This window comes from Embiotoca jacksoni, unplaced genomic scaffold (assembly GCF_022577435.1).
Source record: "Embiotoca jacksoni isolate LCO1_2020_lvr unplaced genomic scaffold, fEmbJac1.0.p SCAF_7, whole genome shotgun sequence".
Taxonomy (NCBI): Eukaryota; Metazoa; Chordata; class Actinopteri; family Embiotocidae; genus Embiotoca; species Embiotoca jacksoni.
Genome location: NW_027185425.1, coordinates 1,420,952 through 1,437,592, shown reverse-complemented (window position 1 = coordinate 1,437,592; position 16,641 = coordinate 1,420,952). Strand labels below are relative to the sequence as shown.

At 42.5% G+C, this 16,641-nt stretch overlaps 2 protein-coding genes across 5 annotated transcripts; one reads left to right on the top strand and one right to left on the bottom strand.

The window, feature by feature from the left end:
* The first annotated feature begins 1,543 nt into the window (after positions 1-1,543).
* Positions 1,544-5,033, top strand: LOC138214791 (G1/S-specific cyclin-E2-like). Its single transcript, XM_069176599.1, has 10 exons — positions 1,544-1,596; positions 1,709-1,747; positions 1,824-1,960; positions 2,269-2,398; positions 3,044-3,190; positions 3,479-3,574; positions 3,664-3,807; positions 4,009-4,120; positions 4,341-4,498; positions 4,707-5,033. The coding sequence occupies exons 2-10, from the start codon at positions 1,739-1,741 to the stop codon at positions 4,806-4,808; spliced, it is 1,035 nt and encodes a 344-aa protein (XP_069032700.1). The 5' UTR covers positions 1,544-1,596; positions 1,709-1,738; the 3' UTR covers positions 4,809-5,033.
* ints8 (integrator complex subunit 8) lies at positions 2,973-15,794 on the bottom strand. Of its 4 annotated transcripts, XM_069176595.1 has the most exons (29): positions 15,664-15,794; positions 14,727-14,916; positions 14,419-14,593; positions 14,021-14,161; positions 13,332-13,403; positions 13,158-13,209; positions 12,829-13,008; positions 12,622-12,729; positions 12,392-12,544; positions 12,139-12,239; positions 11,627-11,768; positions 11,284-11,354; positions 10,991-11,166; positions 10,736-10,866; positions 10,384-10,494; positions 10,065-10,269; positions 9,685-9,806; positions 8,783-8,967; positions 8,346-8,379; positions 8,182-8,241; positions 8,013-8,074; positions 7,694-7,812; positions 7,346-7,449; positions 7,171-7,221; positions 6,672-6,745; positions 6,525-6,589; positions 6,349-6,392; positions 5,478-5,623; positions 2,973-3,825 (listed from the first exon to the last, which is right to left on the bottom strand). In XM_069176595.1, the coding sequence occupies exons 2-28, from the start codon at positions 14,857-14,859 to the stop codon at positions 5,507-5,509; spliced, it is 2,988 nt and encodes a 995-aa protein (XP_069032696.1). In that variant the 5' UTR covers positions 14,860-14,916; positions 15,664-15,794; the 3' UTR covers positions 2,973-3,825; positions 5,478-5,506. The 4 variants fall into 4 exon arrangements, with proteins under 4 accessions (XP_069032696.1, XP_069032695.1, XP_069032697.1 ...); XM_069176594.1 differs by lacking the exon at positions 2,973-3,825 and having other exon boundaries at positions 5,117-5,623; XM_069176596.1 differs by lacking the exon at positions 2,973-3,825 and having other exon boundaries at positions 5,117-5,623; positions 14,727-14,903.
* Positions 15,795-16,641: the final 847 nt, after the last annotated feature.

Here is a 16,641-nt window from a genome sequence, read left to right as displayed (position 1 = left end):
GCTAAATAAATAACCAGCATGTGGCCTATGTTGTTGTTGTTCTATTTAAGTAAGGCTGTTTACAAGTGAGACAGCTTTGTGATTTTATGTTTTAATGAAAAGCATTGTTGACAACTTTGATAGATTATTTCCAATTTGTATATTTGTAATATTGGTTATTTAATTAATCCGAGTTATAAATGTACTGATCGTTCTAATTTTTTGATTTAAATGTTGTTATCTTTTCTTTGCATTCATACACTTTTAGTTTATTTTGTGTTTTGTGTTTTTTTTTTCCCCCTCTAAATATCCCAGTTGTCTGCCTTGTATGTCACTGCGTTATTGATAAAGTCAGAAAAAAGAAGAAGCTTTGTTTACATCCTGCTCCCGGAGCACGCGGTCAACTCAACTCTCTCTCCTATTGGCTGTCCTGACATGTAGCCCCGCCTACCGTAGAAAGACCGGAACATTTAAAATACATTTAAAAGAAAAAAAGACGACAGAACTTCATATAACTTTTATGCTATTTTCAAATGTCTTTTAAAACAATAAACATGTAAATAGACCTTAAATAAAACGTGTCACTGAAATAAGCTAAATGGTGGAGGGCTGGGAATATTTGTACACATGCGCAATGTGTAGTCAATGCACGTTGATTGGCGCCAGCGCCAACTCGTTTGGTAAACTGCACAAATTAGTATATAAATTGGCTTATTGGAGCTCTTTGTGATGTATTTGAAGGTCTGACCGTTTTCCTGCAGCCGTCATACGTTGCAGTGTCGCCACGTGATTCACTTAAAGTAGTTTGTTAATTGTTATTTATGTTGCTGAGTTTGCACACTGGGCTGTTTTCGAGCTGGTGCACCGACTGGTCTTCTTTTCTTCTTTTTTTTTCAGCAAAGCAGCGTTAAAGTTTGCTGACATTAGCGGGTTAAAAGCTGTGTTTGATAGATCGTAGAGAGTTATTGATCAGCTGGTGTGGCTTTTAAAAAGTCGCAGGACAGCAGAGTTTGCCTCCTCTGAGCTTTAATTGGTGAGTTAAATGTGGTGGAGTTTTCAAAGTCTTCCTGGTTCGGTCGCCTTGAAAGTCGGATGATAATAATCAAACTCACACAGCGCGGATCCAGAATATCAGATCAAGTGCTTAATAACTGACCATCACATGGTTGTCGGTTAGTGTCAAATCCAAATCACTTAATCGGTGCTACTTCGGACACAATGTCCTCCCTGGGCCTTTGTGTTGTTGTTCTGGAGGTTTCCGCTGCCTTTTTGTGGTGTCCTTGGACAATTTGTCTCGTGCATCTGCAAAATCTGCAGGCCAGAAATCTCTCGTACGAAAGTAATTTTAATGCAATCCAAGACAGCTGCAGCTGGTGGTTAACCTCTGTCATTTCCTTCCTGGAAAAACACTGACATGATTTCCTCTTTTTTACAGATAAAGACCATGACGAGACGAGGGTGAGGGCATCTTTTGTCGCTTTATAAGTTCCTGTTACATCATGACCGATTACTGACCTGTTGCCAAACTCCATACTGAATTTAATGTGATATCTTCGCAGTCGTCGCCGTAAGAAAAACTCTGAAAAAGCTTCTGGGGGGAAAGTCAAAACGGCGAAGGTATGAGACAAACACTAATTTAAAAGCTTATTGTATAATTTCTAATCGGTGTGTAGACAAGAGATGTATACTTATATGCACAACTTGTAAAACAAAAAACTTTTCTTTGCAGAAAATTCAAAGAGAAAAGCTGCTTAAGCTGATGCGTGAGGTATGTTAATTCAAGGTCTACATCATGTCTGTTCAAAAGTGGTGGTGATTTTTATTTTTTATTTTCCTCATTTCAGAACCAGTATATGGTCGAAGGCTCCTCTAAGCCACGTATCCTCATCGACACTCCTGAGAAGATGGCCGCCGTCAACTTGGACGATTCCGACAATTCGGTCACCTTCATCCTAGTTCCTGCAGCTCTGCCTCACATTGGGTGACTATCACGTCATTTTAAAAAAAACAAAAAACATGTTCCTCTTCCTGACATCCGTTACTGTCGCTGTCTCAATACAAGATAATGTCAGGAAATGTCTGACCTGCTGTCCAAAACCCCAAATTATTCAATCTCCAGTAATTTACAACCAATTAAAGCAGTAAATTCTCACATTGAAGACTTGGACACACACAAAAAAAAAATAAAAAGTTTCTCAAAATGTTGATAGTCGAAATAAATTCTTAAAGTAGTTGCTGATTTTCTTCTGATCGACTAATCGTTGTAGGTTCGTGTCTCTTATGTTACAGATCCTCTGAGAAGGAGTGGAGGGCCATCATCAAACGGTACAAGAATTACAGACACAGCAAGAACTTCTTGAAGAGGCACCGAAGCCTCGAACCCCAAATGAGAGCCATCCTCCTCGACTGGTTAAATGAGGTGATTCTCAAACTGCTCGTCAACTTCCATTAAACTGTTTCTGTCTCCGAAGATGAGAATGCAGCTTTATTAGTGAAATATTTGCAGTGTGGAGTCTCGGAAAGGTTGCAACGTTGTACGATGACAAAACCGAATGATTTAATATTTCACGTTGGTGTTTCAGACGTTAAGTTTAATATCTTTGAGACTGAATGCTTGCTGTGTTCAAACGGGGTTGTATTTACCGTGTACAAGAGAAGAGTCCTAATGAACGACCCCCCCACCCCCCACCCCCAAAAAAAAAAAAAAAGTTCATTTTTAATTTTGGTCATGTAGAGTTAGTTTGTCTTCATAATTTAGAAAACAGCCTACGTCTGTGGGGAAATGTTGATGCCTTTACATTTCCTGCATTAGATAACCTGCCTTTTTAGCTTGCTAAATTGTTAGCCTGTGTGGCTTCTAGACGCCGTCCCTATTGCCGTTGGCCAGCAACAGCGTTTTTTTAAGACTTAACCACTTGAACGACTTCCTATGTTGTAACCACAAGCTCAAGAGCTCCATTTAAATGCAGCAACTGTCAGTAATGGAAGTAAAAAAAAACTACAAGGTGTGTATTAACTTTAATCTTTCATCAGAAAGGTTCATTGACCGTACATTTGTCACCAGGTGAGCGAGGCGTACATCCTCAACCGGCACACCTTCTACCTGGCGATGGACTACTTCGACCGCTTCATGCTGAGTCGGACCAACATTGAGAAGGGAAAGCTGCAGCTCATCGGGATCACCTGTCTTTTTATCGCCTCAAAGTTGGAGGTGAGGAACAAACGAAAGGGATCGCGTACATGTTTAAAATGAAAACTGGAACTGCAGTGATGTTCAAAATAAGTCAATAAACTGATTTATTGAGTCATCGGAAACCATTTAGTCGCAACAGGTTGCTGTTTTTTTCTGCCGCCGCTTCATTGTGTTTGTGCTCATTTTTAAAAGTTATTTTGTTTGGTTTATGGCCACAGTGCTCACAGACAGATTTTTGTTGGCGGCGGTAGTGAATACGTGGTGTTTGCGGTTACCGTGGTGAGCAGCGTTTTATTTGTTTTGTAGGAAACTTGTCCCCCGAAGCTCTCCGAGATGGCTTACGTGACTGCAGACACGTACCTTGAAAAGGAGATTTCTGACATGGAGTTGGTCATTTTGAAGGTAACGCCGTTACAACGCAACGCTTTGACTCTTTATACGTACTGCACGTACGAAAGGTTCATATTTTTCCTTTTCTGCGCGTTTTCCAGGAACTGAAATGGCTCCTGCATCCAAACACGCCACTGTGCTGGCTGACTCTCTACTTTCAGATGGCATCGTTGAGGCCCCCCATCACCACCGCCGACATGATGGAGCTGCAGTATCCACAGGATGCGTACATAGTGATGACACGTGTAGGTGTTCGGACTCGCCTGTTAAACACACACGAACAAAGAGTGGACTCGGCAGTTCAACCATAAATAAAATTGTTGGATATTTTGTAAGACATCATTTTGGTAGTTTTCTCTCCGGTGTGTCAGTCCTTTTATGAAATCAGATAAATGTGGCAGCACTTCTTCTAAATCTCCTGTCTTTTTTTTTTTTTTTTTTTTTAGCTTTTGGATCTGTGCATGATACACTTGAACTCGCTGGACTTCCATTATCGACTGTTGAGTGCTTCAGTCCTGTGTCACTACATACCAGTGGAAAAGGTTCGCCGTGTTTCAGGTAAGGGAGGGGGGAGGGGGGCGGGTTAAAACTGGGGAAAAAAAGATTCAACGAGACACGGCTCAGCTGAACTATTGTCATTTTTAAACAAAATCAAAGATATCGGTTGATTCGTAAATGTCTGCGCGTGTTCCACATATTGATGTAAAAATGCAGCTCTGAACCTGCATCATATCTAAACCTGCATGTGTCCGGTGGTTTTTTTTTCTTTCACCTTCAGGTCTGTCGAAGGAACTCCTCCAGCCGTGCCTCGACTGGATGGTTCCCCTCGTGGACTCGATGGGCCGGTTTGACCGAGCGACTCTCAGAGACTTTCCCAGAGTAAGAACGGAGGAGAGACACTTCATCCAGACGCACGCGGACTACTTGGGCATGCTGGTTCGTACTTTCCGTTTTCTGATACTTTGAGCTAAAGCGAACATGGTGTCCAGAGCTGTTGAAGCCTAATGTTGGATTCAGACTACACGATACTTTCACTCAAAAAAAAGATGTCGGGCAGTGGGGCCTAAAAAAAATCCAGTGTTTATCCAGATTTGGTTGAGTGGAGAGTCGTATCCACTGATTTTGAACCTCTTTCTTCTTCTAGGACTATGCCAGTAGAGAGGTGGTAAACGGGCAGTTTTCCACACCTCCCAAAAGCAAAGGGGGAAAAAAGCGGCAAACACTGAGCTGCAGGAGGAAGACTTGACGTGAGGTCGGACAGAGAGGACACGGGGTTAACGTCTCACAGGGGGACGGAGTCCTGTTTACTGGAGACAGGACTGTCCAAGACCACCGTGAGTCTGAGTGGGAGATGATGTCACTGCTGATGTGAAACCTGTTAGCATTATTCAGGATAAGGTGTCAGTTTTAAAAGACTCTCAAATCTTGGCCAAAGCTTTTTCTTTTTCTTAAATGTTTTTAGCCTTTTAGCAGCGGGTTTGATTCAGAAAAGAAAAATGTAAAAACCACAGAAGTGTTGAGGTTTACTGGAGGATGAAAGTCATTTCTAGGAAATGCAACGTGCAATTTTATTCTTTAGCATATTAAATATGGTCATAGCCAGCAGATGAAATCTTTTTTTAACACTGTTTTAAGTGATGAATTTTTATTTATGATCCGGATGAGTGGACTGCCGCTACTTCACTTTACACTTGTCAAGACTGCACAAGTGGGTGTTTTATTTTAAACCCTGATGGACAGGAAGCATTAACTCAATGATGTGCATTCTCTTCACCAAGCTGTTTAAAACCGTGCAATTTTTTTTTCCTCATGTAAATAAGGGGATTTTATTGTTCTAATTCATTTCAAATGATCATAAATGCACAATTGTATTAAGTTTATTTTCTACCACAAAAATAAAATGTACATTTCCAACCTGCAAAGTGTGGCAGTGCTTGGTGTCTACTAGAAGTAGAGTTTGGCCATCGCCTGCAGGAATCTCTTCTTCCTTTTCTGTGCAGCCAGCTGCAGCACTTCCTCCGGGTTACTGGTGTTCAGCTCCGTCTGCCCGATCGCTTTTATCTGAACAGGAGGGAGACGTGCAGGTTCAACACGACATATCTACAATCCGTGTGTCACTTCTTTCAACAGCATTTATTTTCTAGAATATTTATATTTTGTATTAACATGGTCTTGTTAGGAGAATCAGGCTGAAAGGATGGAGGTTGAGGTTGGTTTGCAGTTCTGTAAAATTATTCATCTTGCTTGTAAAATCACAAAAGAAATTGTTGGTTTTTAGAACAAATTCGGAAAAAAAATATTTGAGGCAGATTCTAAATATATTAAAATATCTTGACTGCAGTTGAAACAATATTTATTTCAACACTAAGCAGACCACCTTTAGCCCAGTTTTAACCTGTTGATTACCAAGATGATATTTACTGGAGCTGCTTTCATGTCATTGCAACATCGCTTTAACATTTTACAAACCACTGGATTCAGAAAAAAAAAAAAGCATTTACACACCAAAAAAATCTGCTTTTCTTTGCATCCTCTAAAAGTTTACATTTTGTCTCCATCAAAATATAAAAAATTGTACACTTTTATAAAGTTGATTTCTGGTGTTTAATGTGTGCAATTACAGTGGTTGTGTGTTGGGCTCTGAGTGCAGAAAAACCGGTGACTTTAACAGCTGAATAATGAAGCTGAAGGCCACCTGTGATGCAGCCGGAGCTGCGGAGTTTAGAGGAAACTCTTCATGGTCAACACAGATCCTGACGTCATTAACCGGGGTTTTAAAGACTTACCGCTATTTGTCTCTTCTCAGTCTCGCCCCGTTTGTGGTGAATATCTGAACACACACACTCAGGAAGAAACACGGCAAATAACGACGGGCTCCTTTAAGACGGTGGCAGTTATGAAAAGACAAAATGTGGTTTGAAGAACGAGGGTCTGAACACATCGACAGCAGCAGAGAGGATACGCGTGAGATACTCCAGGATGGTGACATCCCAGATGTAGTCGTAGAATGAGTCCATGGCGTCGTGACTGCGAGGAAAGAAAATACAACCCGTTAGAAACCGCTCTGTTGCCGAGGTAACGTGAGGTAGCGCGTCCTGCCGCGTCATACCTGTTCTGCTCCTGGAGAGCTTTGAAGGCCGTCATGTAGTCGACTTCTCTCAGGAACTGACACAGAACGGCAACCTGATGAGGATCAAACACGCGGCTCGATTTAACAAGTTTTTAATGTACGGATTCAGTGAACAAAGTCTAACAGTGACAGTTACTGTGAACTTTATGGTCATTAATAAAGTCAGACAGATTTATTGGTCTATCACGGGTATATCGGCATAAATTGTGATGATATGAAGACTTTTTTTTTTTTTACAGAATGCAATGCAGATAAGACATTTTTAAATCAAATTCCCAATAAAGATGACTTGCACAATGCACTGATATCATTCGGGACGATAAATGTAAACTGTAAAATATCCTGCCACCGTTACATATTTGTGACACAACTGTTTGATAACCATATTTCAGCATCGGCCAGGCTCAACAAATTTAAAAAGGATTTTATGAACAGAAGTTAATTCAGATTTTCTCATTTGTCTGGTTTGACCTCTGACCTGTGTGTGGCAGTTCATCATCGAACAGCACTTGATCATCCTCTTCAGAACCTGCAACACACGGTCACGCCGTTATAATGGAATCAAGTTACTTTCATGAAACGGTGAGCTGAAAGTACAAAGATGGTATTCAAAAGTGTGTGTGTGTGTGTGTGTGTGCGTGTGCGCGTGTTACCTGGTCGGTGTAGACGTCAGGTGGAACAGCTTTGGTGAAGAAGTCGGAGCATACGGCTCCAGCCTGGAGGTAAAGGTTCAGTGCAGCGGAGTACTGATTGGTCACTACAACAGGGAGAAAACAGAGGCTTTAATCGAACTGTGTTTGGAAAAGTTCTTGCAGATCAGAAGTGGCAGATTAACTGTTCTAAACTTTTTTTTAAAGTCTCTTTAATTACAAAGTCTGAACGAAACCCTCTTTTAAAAGCCTGAGGCACATTTGTGGGAAAAAAAAAGAAAAAAGTTTGCATTGAACCACTTTCGTACAAAGACTGAAGCTCTCTTTTTGTGATGTGCCATCGTTTCTTACCAAAGTAGATGTCGGCCTGTGTGATGAGCCACGACTGGTTGTTGGGGTTCAGAGTGAGCGCGTAGGACACCAACTCTTTGACAGTGACGGCCACGGCCTCCACATCCACCGCCTGGATGCTGCTCCGCACACAAACCAGCACATTGAGGGTTTTTTGTGTGTGTGTGTGTGTGTGTAAAATACATTATGCGTTGGGCGTAGTTGGCTCTGTAACTGAGCAGGACTACGACAGTGCAGCTAAAACACATCATCACTCTTTGGTGTGGAAAAACGCATTTAGTGGTTTGGTCAACAATTAAAATAGAAAAATAGTTCCTACTTGGGGAGAGTGGACGGCCAGATGGTGAGATGCTCCGCTGTCACTTCGTTTACGATGTCATCCTGAAGAAGTAAACCAAAAGTTAAAAGAGCGTTAAAACCAACACTTCCATCATTCTACGATGGTTTTGACGTTTACTGTGGCGTCAGTCGACGTCGAAAAGTCGTACCCGCACGATGCTGTGGAGTCTCACAAACAGCGAGATGAGAGTCGTCAGCACCAGCGGCTCCTGTGAAACATAAAGATAAATGTCATTGCAACAGCTCCTCATGGAATTTAAATCATTTTAATATTTCTACAGTATGTTTACAGTTTCCATATTTAAATACTTACTCTGAGTTTCTTGATGAATGTGATGAATTTGCTCCTAGATAGAATAATAAAAACAGCAGAATGAGTGTGACTCTTTCACCTGCACTAAATCATGTTAATGTTTTAAAATACACAAAACAAGCCATATGAATGCAGAAGAACAGCGCAGGGGGGGCGACTGACTCGATATCACTACCTGTCCTCAACCACCAAAGGCCTCACATACGCCTTGTTAATCTCATCTTCCCACAGCATATATATATATATATATAATAAACTGTTCCTGGCTACCTGATCACAAAACAACGTCTCAGGCTGGTAAAACTTATTTATAAGCTTTTCACCCGTATCGACCTGCATTTCATAGTCCCTATCTTGATTTAACACACTAAATTTAAAGCTTGCCTATCTTTTAAACGCTCTCACGTAAACAGCCTCAGATCTTCAGTGCAGCGTACCGGTACAGGATGCCCATGGACGACTCTCTGTGTTTAATGAGGCCCACTCGGCCGTCGCTGTTCCTCTTGTGCTGGATGGATACGCTGCAGATCTGAACCACCACGTCCCACAGCTCCTTGGCGGTGCGCCGGCACTCTTTAGGACCTGGGAGCTCTTTGCACGTGGACGCCAGGAGCTGGCCGAGCTGTCGGGAGGAAATGGGACGGATTCAACAAAAGAAAACTACGGAAACCTTTACTGGTTCAAATGTACCGAGACACGATTACAAGATCTTTGTTTGAACCTGCAGAACTTTGTTTCGCACTTTAATGGAGATCCTAGAGTCTCCAGATATGAGTGAGAATCACAATAAAATGAGGCACAAGACTTCAGGACATCTTCATAGCAATTCAAAGAAAAAACTGAAGGGAAACTTGGAAAAGGTTTTTAAAATGTTTTAACCTAGATTTTTGGTGAAATTTGTATTTGTTTTAGGGCCAGTTTATAAACTGCAGCTTCCCAAGTTGCATCTGGACAAATCAACTTTATTAACATAGTTCATTTTTAAATATACAAGATTTTGTGACTAGCAGCTGCAAGATATTTTTGTTAGGTTGTCTATTGATGGAAAATGTGAGTGAACATTACATCATTTTTATCCACCCAGCTGACAATTAGAGAGAGGTGGACCCTGGACAGGTGGCCTGTCAATCACATGGTTGATACATGGAGACAGACCATCATTTACCTTCACAAATATGGTCAATTTACAGTCATCAATTAACTTAACCTGCATGTTTTTGGACTGTGGGAGAACATGAAACAAGAAATCTGTAAACAGATGACTTTATCTGACAGATGTTTAAAAGACAACAGTAGCATCTTCTAGCTGCTACAAAGAGGAGGAGCCGTGTGATGATACCTTGATGTACGGGTTGTTCATGACCAGAGATGGCGGCACCTGCAGAGTCAGGTAGTCGTTCTCCCTCCAGTTCAGCATGAAGGCGACGCACTCCTCTCCCACCACCTGACGCAGAGGCAGATCTGGAGACACAGACCACGACACCCTTTAATGCTATATTACACGAACCTTATGACGCTCATGCAGCTTCAGGTCTGTGATTGAAACACTGAGATGTTTAGGAACAGCCCTCGCAAATTGACTTGTGCTGAATCGACTTCAAGCTGAATAACTTTGTGCAACAGATTACTGCAGACATGTAACTAAAGCTCGTCTATTAGTTAGATCTGAGCCACAATCGCAGACAACGCAGTGACTCCACACCGTCTCCATCCGCTCACCGTGAATCCTCATCTCCAGGTAACCTCTGACTCTGCTGACCAGGTCGGGGGGCGGCCGCTCCTTGCTGCCCTCGGCGGCCATCGTCTCGTGCGCGCGGACTTCCAGCAGCAGCATCTCGTTCAGCATCACCTGCCGCAGCTTCGGGGAGAACTCGGTGACGAGCTCCAGGCAGGCGGAGAACAGCTGCCGCGCGTGGACGAAGTCCTGCGGTGACGGGAGACGGGAGACCATCATCCAGGCGTCCAACACGTCTACTCACAAGTGATACTCGTCGCTTGTATTTAAATTAGACCACAACATGTATTTATAGATGCAGACCTTGATTGATATGCAGTGGAGTCCTTTGGCCATGAGGATGTAGACCAGGTCCTTGGTCAGGTTGTCTTTAATGCTGAGGATCACGTTGATGTAGTCCGGAGGAACCTCCCACTGTGCATACAAACAGCTAATTAATTCAGGGGATCTTTTTAATTGTATTTAATTTGAATCCATTTGAAATGAAAGGCAATCTAAATCATTTCAGTGACATGTTTATATTGTAAGTTGCTCTTGTACGAGTGTTGTTTTAGATCTATGATGTAACATTTGTTAAGGTTGAATGTGATCCTGGATGTCTGTGATTAGCGTTGAGTTTATTTCTCTTCTTGTATAATGTTCTTTTAAATCGGACCTTGCTGTTGACCCTCCAGAACGGCCGCTCGGCCATGCCGTGGAGTTCGATGAGGATCTGTCTGATCCTGCGCGGCTCCAGTAAAAGGATGAGCTGCTGCTCCAGCTGCCCGATGTTCACATTTGCTGACGCTGTGAGGGGAAGAATCAACGTGGAATAAAATCACAAGCTCGAGCGGTTTAAATGTTTCGACGTGGAGCTCACTGGTTGCAGCTTTAAGCGGCAGTGAGCGATCATGAGATCTGGTCTCTGTACCCGGAATGTCGTAGAAGGACGGCAGCGGTTTGGCGCTGAGGTTGATTGTGGCCGACCTCTTCCTCATCTGCTCCACCAGCATCTTCCTCTCCTCCTCCTTCAGCAGCTCCATGAAGAGCTTGTGAGAGGACACCATGAACACCAGAGGGAGCTCCTCCAGGCTCTCGCACAGAGTCCTGCACCACGGGAGGAGGGGGTTCATTTAGGAGGAAGACGTTCTGTGCACTTAACCTGCTTTACATTTGTTACATATGTGAAGTACAAAGACCCTGATTTTACTGCGCATCACTCACTTCATGAAATTAGCCATGTTTTTTCTGGACGTCTCAGACGGACGCTCCTTTTCCAGCGAACGTGAGCACACCTGCAGGATGAAGAGAATCGGACTCACGCGGCTTGTAATTTTACCTTCTGGAAGCAAATTCAAGTCAGTTGCAGCTACTTTGTTTTTTTGTTGTTTTACTCCCACACTTCAGCACAACTTTTACAACTTCACAAAATGTTTTGTACACATTAAGTCTCCTCTTAATCGAAATGTTTTACAGTAAATACAACACATTTTTTACCACAAGTGTTTCTATGGGATTGTTATGACTCTGTAGTTGAAATATTGGAAAATATTTCGAGCTCGTTTACCTCTAAAATGAAGTCCACCATTCGTTTACTGGGATTTAGAAGCAGCTGCTGGAAACGAACACTGAGGACTTCTCCTTCCAGAGCGTCTCGGACCGCGTTGCAAACACACAGCTTGTGACAAACCTCATCCAGACACGATTCCCTGCACAGAGAATCACAGTTCAGAGACATCTATTACTATTATAAAGATATAGAAGTGAACATGATTTTTACATGGGTTCTTAACTCGTAGGATTTAATGTACAGCTAAAGTAGGTTAAAGGCTTCATGAAAAAAAAAAAAAAAAAAAAAAAACTGGCAAGACTGTCTGCAGTGACAAATGGTTTTTTTTTGTCACATAAAATACACACAGACGGATTTATAGTTGCAGAATTCTGTGCAGAGCTGTTAATAACAGCAAAGTAAGTAACGCCTCACATCACTGCAGATTATTACACATTCATAAGTCTGCAGGCTTCACCACAGTGCGAACTGCCGCGTGCGAGTGAGTTTTGAATTTGTTGAGGTCTCACCCTTGTTGGACTTTGTACGAGAACTCCCTGACAACGGACCGTCTGAAGTGGTTCGGCAGACTGCGGGATACGTTGTCTTTGATGAAGGCTTCGATGACGGCCTGTAGGAGAGTCGAAGTGGAACAAGTTTGTTTTACGCATGATGCATGGCACAGAGTATCTCTCAGCTCAGTCTCATTTATTTTACTGCAAGTTAAATCACTCATAAAAAAAAACACTCCAGCTTTAATGCGCCCGCAGCGTTCGCTCTGACCTGGTATTTAAGAGCCCGGATCAGGCTGTTGATCTGGTCGTAGGGGGTCGTCTGGGGGTCGCAGGGGTCACAGTCTCCTGTCAGAGCTTTGGAGGCGTTCCAGTAGCCAGCCAGACGCTCCTCATCCAGGTGAACGTGAACGGCCGAGTCCAGCTACGAGACACAAAGGAATGAGTGTCACTGTAGCTCAGCAGTAGCTCAGAGTAAACAGGAGAACAAGAATAACTAACCTTCTTCAACAGTTCCTTTGTCTGTCTGAAGTGATTCCGCGCGTTCTCGTAGGTCGGCTGGTCCGTGCAGCCGTGCTGGAAGAAAATACCTCCCAAATCGTAATTCACCTGAAACACCAGATTAGAAGTTTAGAGACGTCATCTGAAGCACAAACCGCTTCACTCGGATGGAATCGCAGGGAGACGGCGGCGTGCGGTGCCCCCGACCTGACAGTGCAGCTCGTCGGCGCTGATGCGAAGCCCTGCGGTCGAGGACTCGGTCTCTCCGTTGGCGGCGGCGTCGGCAGCCAGCAGGTCCAGCGTCCTCATGGTGTGAACGTAGAAGTCCTTCTTCAGCCGCAGGGCTCCTTCCAGGACGCTGATGGAGTCGGCCGCCTGCTCTTTCAGCTGGGGGAATCATGTGTTTTATGAGGGAAAAAGTGCCAACTACCTTGAACCACGTGGCAAATAAAATGGATCTGAACTGTGGATAGCCTGTTATAACATCGTTATATTTAATGACAGCGTATGTCTGCATTAAAAACAGGACCACTCACCACAGTAAGGATGTTATCTGTCATTTCCTTCTCCTGCTGCACAATACTTAACCTACATGAGGGCACAAAAAAGCAGCATAAATCTGTGAACGCGAGCCCTGATGTTTCCATTTGTGCAATATTTTCTGATGTCGGTCGGTCTGAGAGAAACAGGAAGAAATGAGCAGCGTTTACATGTTAATCTGGTGAGGTCCCGGTTTGGTCTGTTTCTCTGGAAAGCTGCTCAGCACGATGGTTCGGATGGCCCTTTAAAAGACACAATAAGAAAGTGGACCAAGACACAGTTCATATTTTGTTACCATGTTACAAGTTTATAATAATAATAATAATAATAATAATAATAATAATAATAATAATAAGTCTTCTCATCGGCCTGATTATCACAGCTGCTGCATATTAAAACAAATTCTACTGTAATTTGTACAAACAAAAAAAACAATAAAAAAATATATGATAATTTATTATATAATTTGATGTTAATGCGTGGATTATTTTTAATTCTAATTAATTGAAAAGAAATTGTTCTAATGTAACATATGCTTTTCAGAAGTGTTTTTGCTTTGATAACTAGTTTCTGTATACAAAGATTCAGATTTACAGATAAAACTCTGTGTGTGTGTTTGTGTGTGTGTGTGTGTGTGTGTGTGTGTGTGTGTGTGTGTGTGTGTGTGTGTGTTCAAAATGCCATTAGATTCCATGTTGAAATGATGCATTGAAAATGATCATCGAAAACTTGATCAGCTTGATCTATTATTATATTATTATATATCTATTACTATTAACTACTATTAAAAAAAACACTATTTGGCCAGTTTAGTATTTAGCTGGTTTAATCTGCCCTCAGTGAGTGTTTTCACACTCACCAGCGGTTGTAGATGATCACGGCCATGGCGGTGGTGGGAGGCAGAGTGGAGAGGTCCAGGTCCACATGTTTCACCCCCGGTGGCACTTTGCTCACACACAGGAGCTCGTTCAGTAACATATTTAACACTGGAATGGTCAAACTGTTCGGAAAGAAGCAGGTCAGATAATTACACGATGTAGAGAAGATTTTTAACTTTGGAAAATTAGATTTGTGTAAATGAAGGTGAGTTTAGGAAGAAGCCATGAACTTTCATATTAATCTCCACTTATGAAAGACCACCTGTACGACCACATGATAACCAGAGTGATACATATATTATTTATTTATTGATAAGTTGCATCTACTGTATTTTCACAATATTTTAACGCCCCCGAGAGGCTCCCAAACACCACTCACCCTTTCTCCAGTGAATCCAGATCCCACTTCATGTGTGCGGCGACTTTCAGCGCCAGCAGCTTCAAGGTGCGGTTTCTACGGTTGTCTACCGGAGGCTGCACCTGATTCTGCTCGTTCAAAGACGGCTTGGACGCCTGCTCCAGGAACTGGACGATCAGCTGCACTGGCGTCGGGTCTGTGGAAACAGAAACGGACCATCGTTGCAAATGGTCAGCGTTCCTCGTTGAAATGTTGTTGAAAAAAGTGGTCAAATCGGCCACGGGTCATTGTGTAATAAACATTAGAGTCACGAGTAATGCTGAACTGACCCGGGTACGATTTCTGCAGGTGGTTCTCCAGCAAGCTGCCGTCCAGGAGGAACTCAAACCAGGACGTCTGAAGAGGCGTGCCGGGCCGGCCGCCGGTCACCGCGGCCACCCGGTCTGCTGCTTCAGCACTCATCCCTCTCTGGAGGACAGCGGCGCAGATATGAAGGTGAGTTTTACCTGCAAGACGTCACTGTGACGTTTAAATTTCTTCGTCAGTATAAAGTTATTAAGTAAGTTACCTTTAACTTAACTCTGAATTAAAGGTGAATGCACATCATATTTACACAATGGGATTTTTTTTTTTTTTTAATAAATAAGTAATCAGTAATATGGATATGATAAAGAAAAACAATGGAGCAGCAGGTGAGTTCAGAAAAACGCATTACTTCGCTGTATAGGAGCACAAGAGCCAAGTACTTGTACTTTTTATTTAACTTTTGACACTGTAAGAGACATTAAAACGTGCTGCTGATGCTTCTGTAGCTGCTTGTAAGACTCTGAATGCAGTATCATTTCTTATGATAAAGTATTACGCTTCTGCGCCGTTACTTCTTGAAAATAGAGTATTTTAAATGTATCACACGCCTGCATTTTGGATATTCAGTTATATATTTACTGTGTACATTATTTATTAAGCCTCGGTTATAAAGCTTGACGTGTCAAAGCGACATGTCGGTAATAGTGTTATTTTCTGTTGCGGTCTGGTGGGCTTTGATTTTGTCTGCGTTTAGTCCAAACTGGGCGGGGACTTGTACTGTATCCGCCGAGACCGCAGCGGTATATCCGCATGAATGTGGTGCGGGCTCTTCTCTGTGAGTAAATCGAGCGCACTCCTTACGCTCGTTGCCCTGTTGTGTTTAGAGCCGCCGATGTTTCGGCTCATATTCCGGCCAAAGTTCGTGGCCTGGCGGGCACACGTACGGACGAACGGTCTTACCTTAACGGGCCCAAATGATCAGGCAGGGGGGGGAGGGGGATAGAGAAGGCTAAATGTGCACTAAAAGTCTCAAAATTAGGTGCTCGAACAGCGACGCGGACCGACTCTCACATAATTCATTCTGCACTTCGGCAGCTCTACTCCGTAATTCCGGTTCCGTTTCGTCGCCATGGAAACGGGAGACGCAACGCAACGCACACGGCGCCATGTTTACGCACGTTTATGCTGCGTTCACGTCACACCCATTAAACCGAAATTACGAGCAGCTGGGCGCAGAGTTGTTATTCAGTTTCTCAAAGACTTGATGTTTCCATCTTGCAGTGAAGAATTAATATATATATATATATTATTTTTTTTAATTTATTTTTTTTAATGAATCTGATACTAAATTGACAATTTAACCTGGAACCTGGAAAGTTAAAATTAAAGAAATTTGGAAATGAAAATGAAAGCATTGCTGCTATTCAAAGCCTAAAGACTTCTGGTTCACCAACACAGGTGGGTTTTAGTTATTAAGGCTGATAAGTGTGTTGGTTTGTTTGCGCTTCATTGATTTCTGTTATTTTGCAGCTGTAAAGGTGGAACAAATACTTGTTTTCATGTACGCAATGAAAAATGGCCTTAAGAGTGGAGGGATGATGTGGTACATATGGTGGTGGAGCAAGCATGTAAAAGTCCTACCACGCTGTAAATATGGTGTTACAAGTAAAAGCACTGCATTGAAAGTGTTACTTTAAAAGGATAAAGTATTAAGATTACTCAGTGGAGAGAAATGGCCCAATGACATTATATTATTATTACTGATGAATTATAAGCATCGTTTTGCTGCTTTAGATGCCTGATGAGCTTTAAACTATTTTATATCAGGCTGGAAATAATATCAATTTCATCAATACCTAATCCCCTGATTGTTCAGTTCGTAAAACGTCATTGCAATTACTGAAAGTGTCACCTTTACTGCTTGTGTTTTTTTTTTCA

Bases quoted from the DNA above. Each gene is read 5' to 3' on its own strand.
- LOC138214791 (XM_069176599.1), top strand. The intron at 1,961-2,268 runs GTGACTATCACG...CTTATGTTACAG, and splicing joins GCAGCTCTGCCTCACATTGG to ATCCTCTGAGAAGGAGTGGA. The intron at 3,575-3,663 runs GTAACGCCGTTA...CGCGTTTTCCAG, and splicing joins TGGAGTTGGTCATTTTGAAG to GAACTGAAATGGCTCCTGCA.
- ints8 (XM_069176595.1), bottom strand. From the start codon at position 14,859: ATGAGTGCTGAAGCAGCAGACCGGGTGGCCGCGGTGACCGGCGGCCGG. The intron at 12,240-12,391 runs GTCAGAGCGAAC...ACTCTCCTACAG, and splicing joins TCCGGGCTCTTAAATACCAG to GCCGTCATCGAAGCCTTCAT. The intron at 6,393-6,524 runs GTATCCTCTCTG...GTGTGTGTTCAG, and splicing joins CATCCTGGAGTATCTCACGC to ATATTCACCACAAACGGGGC.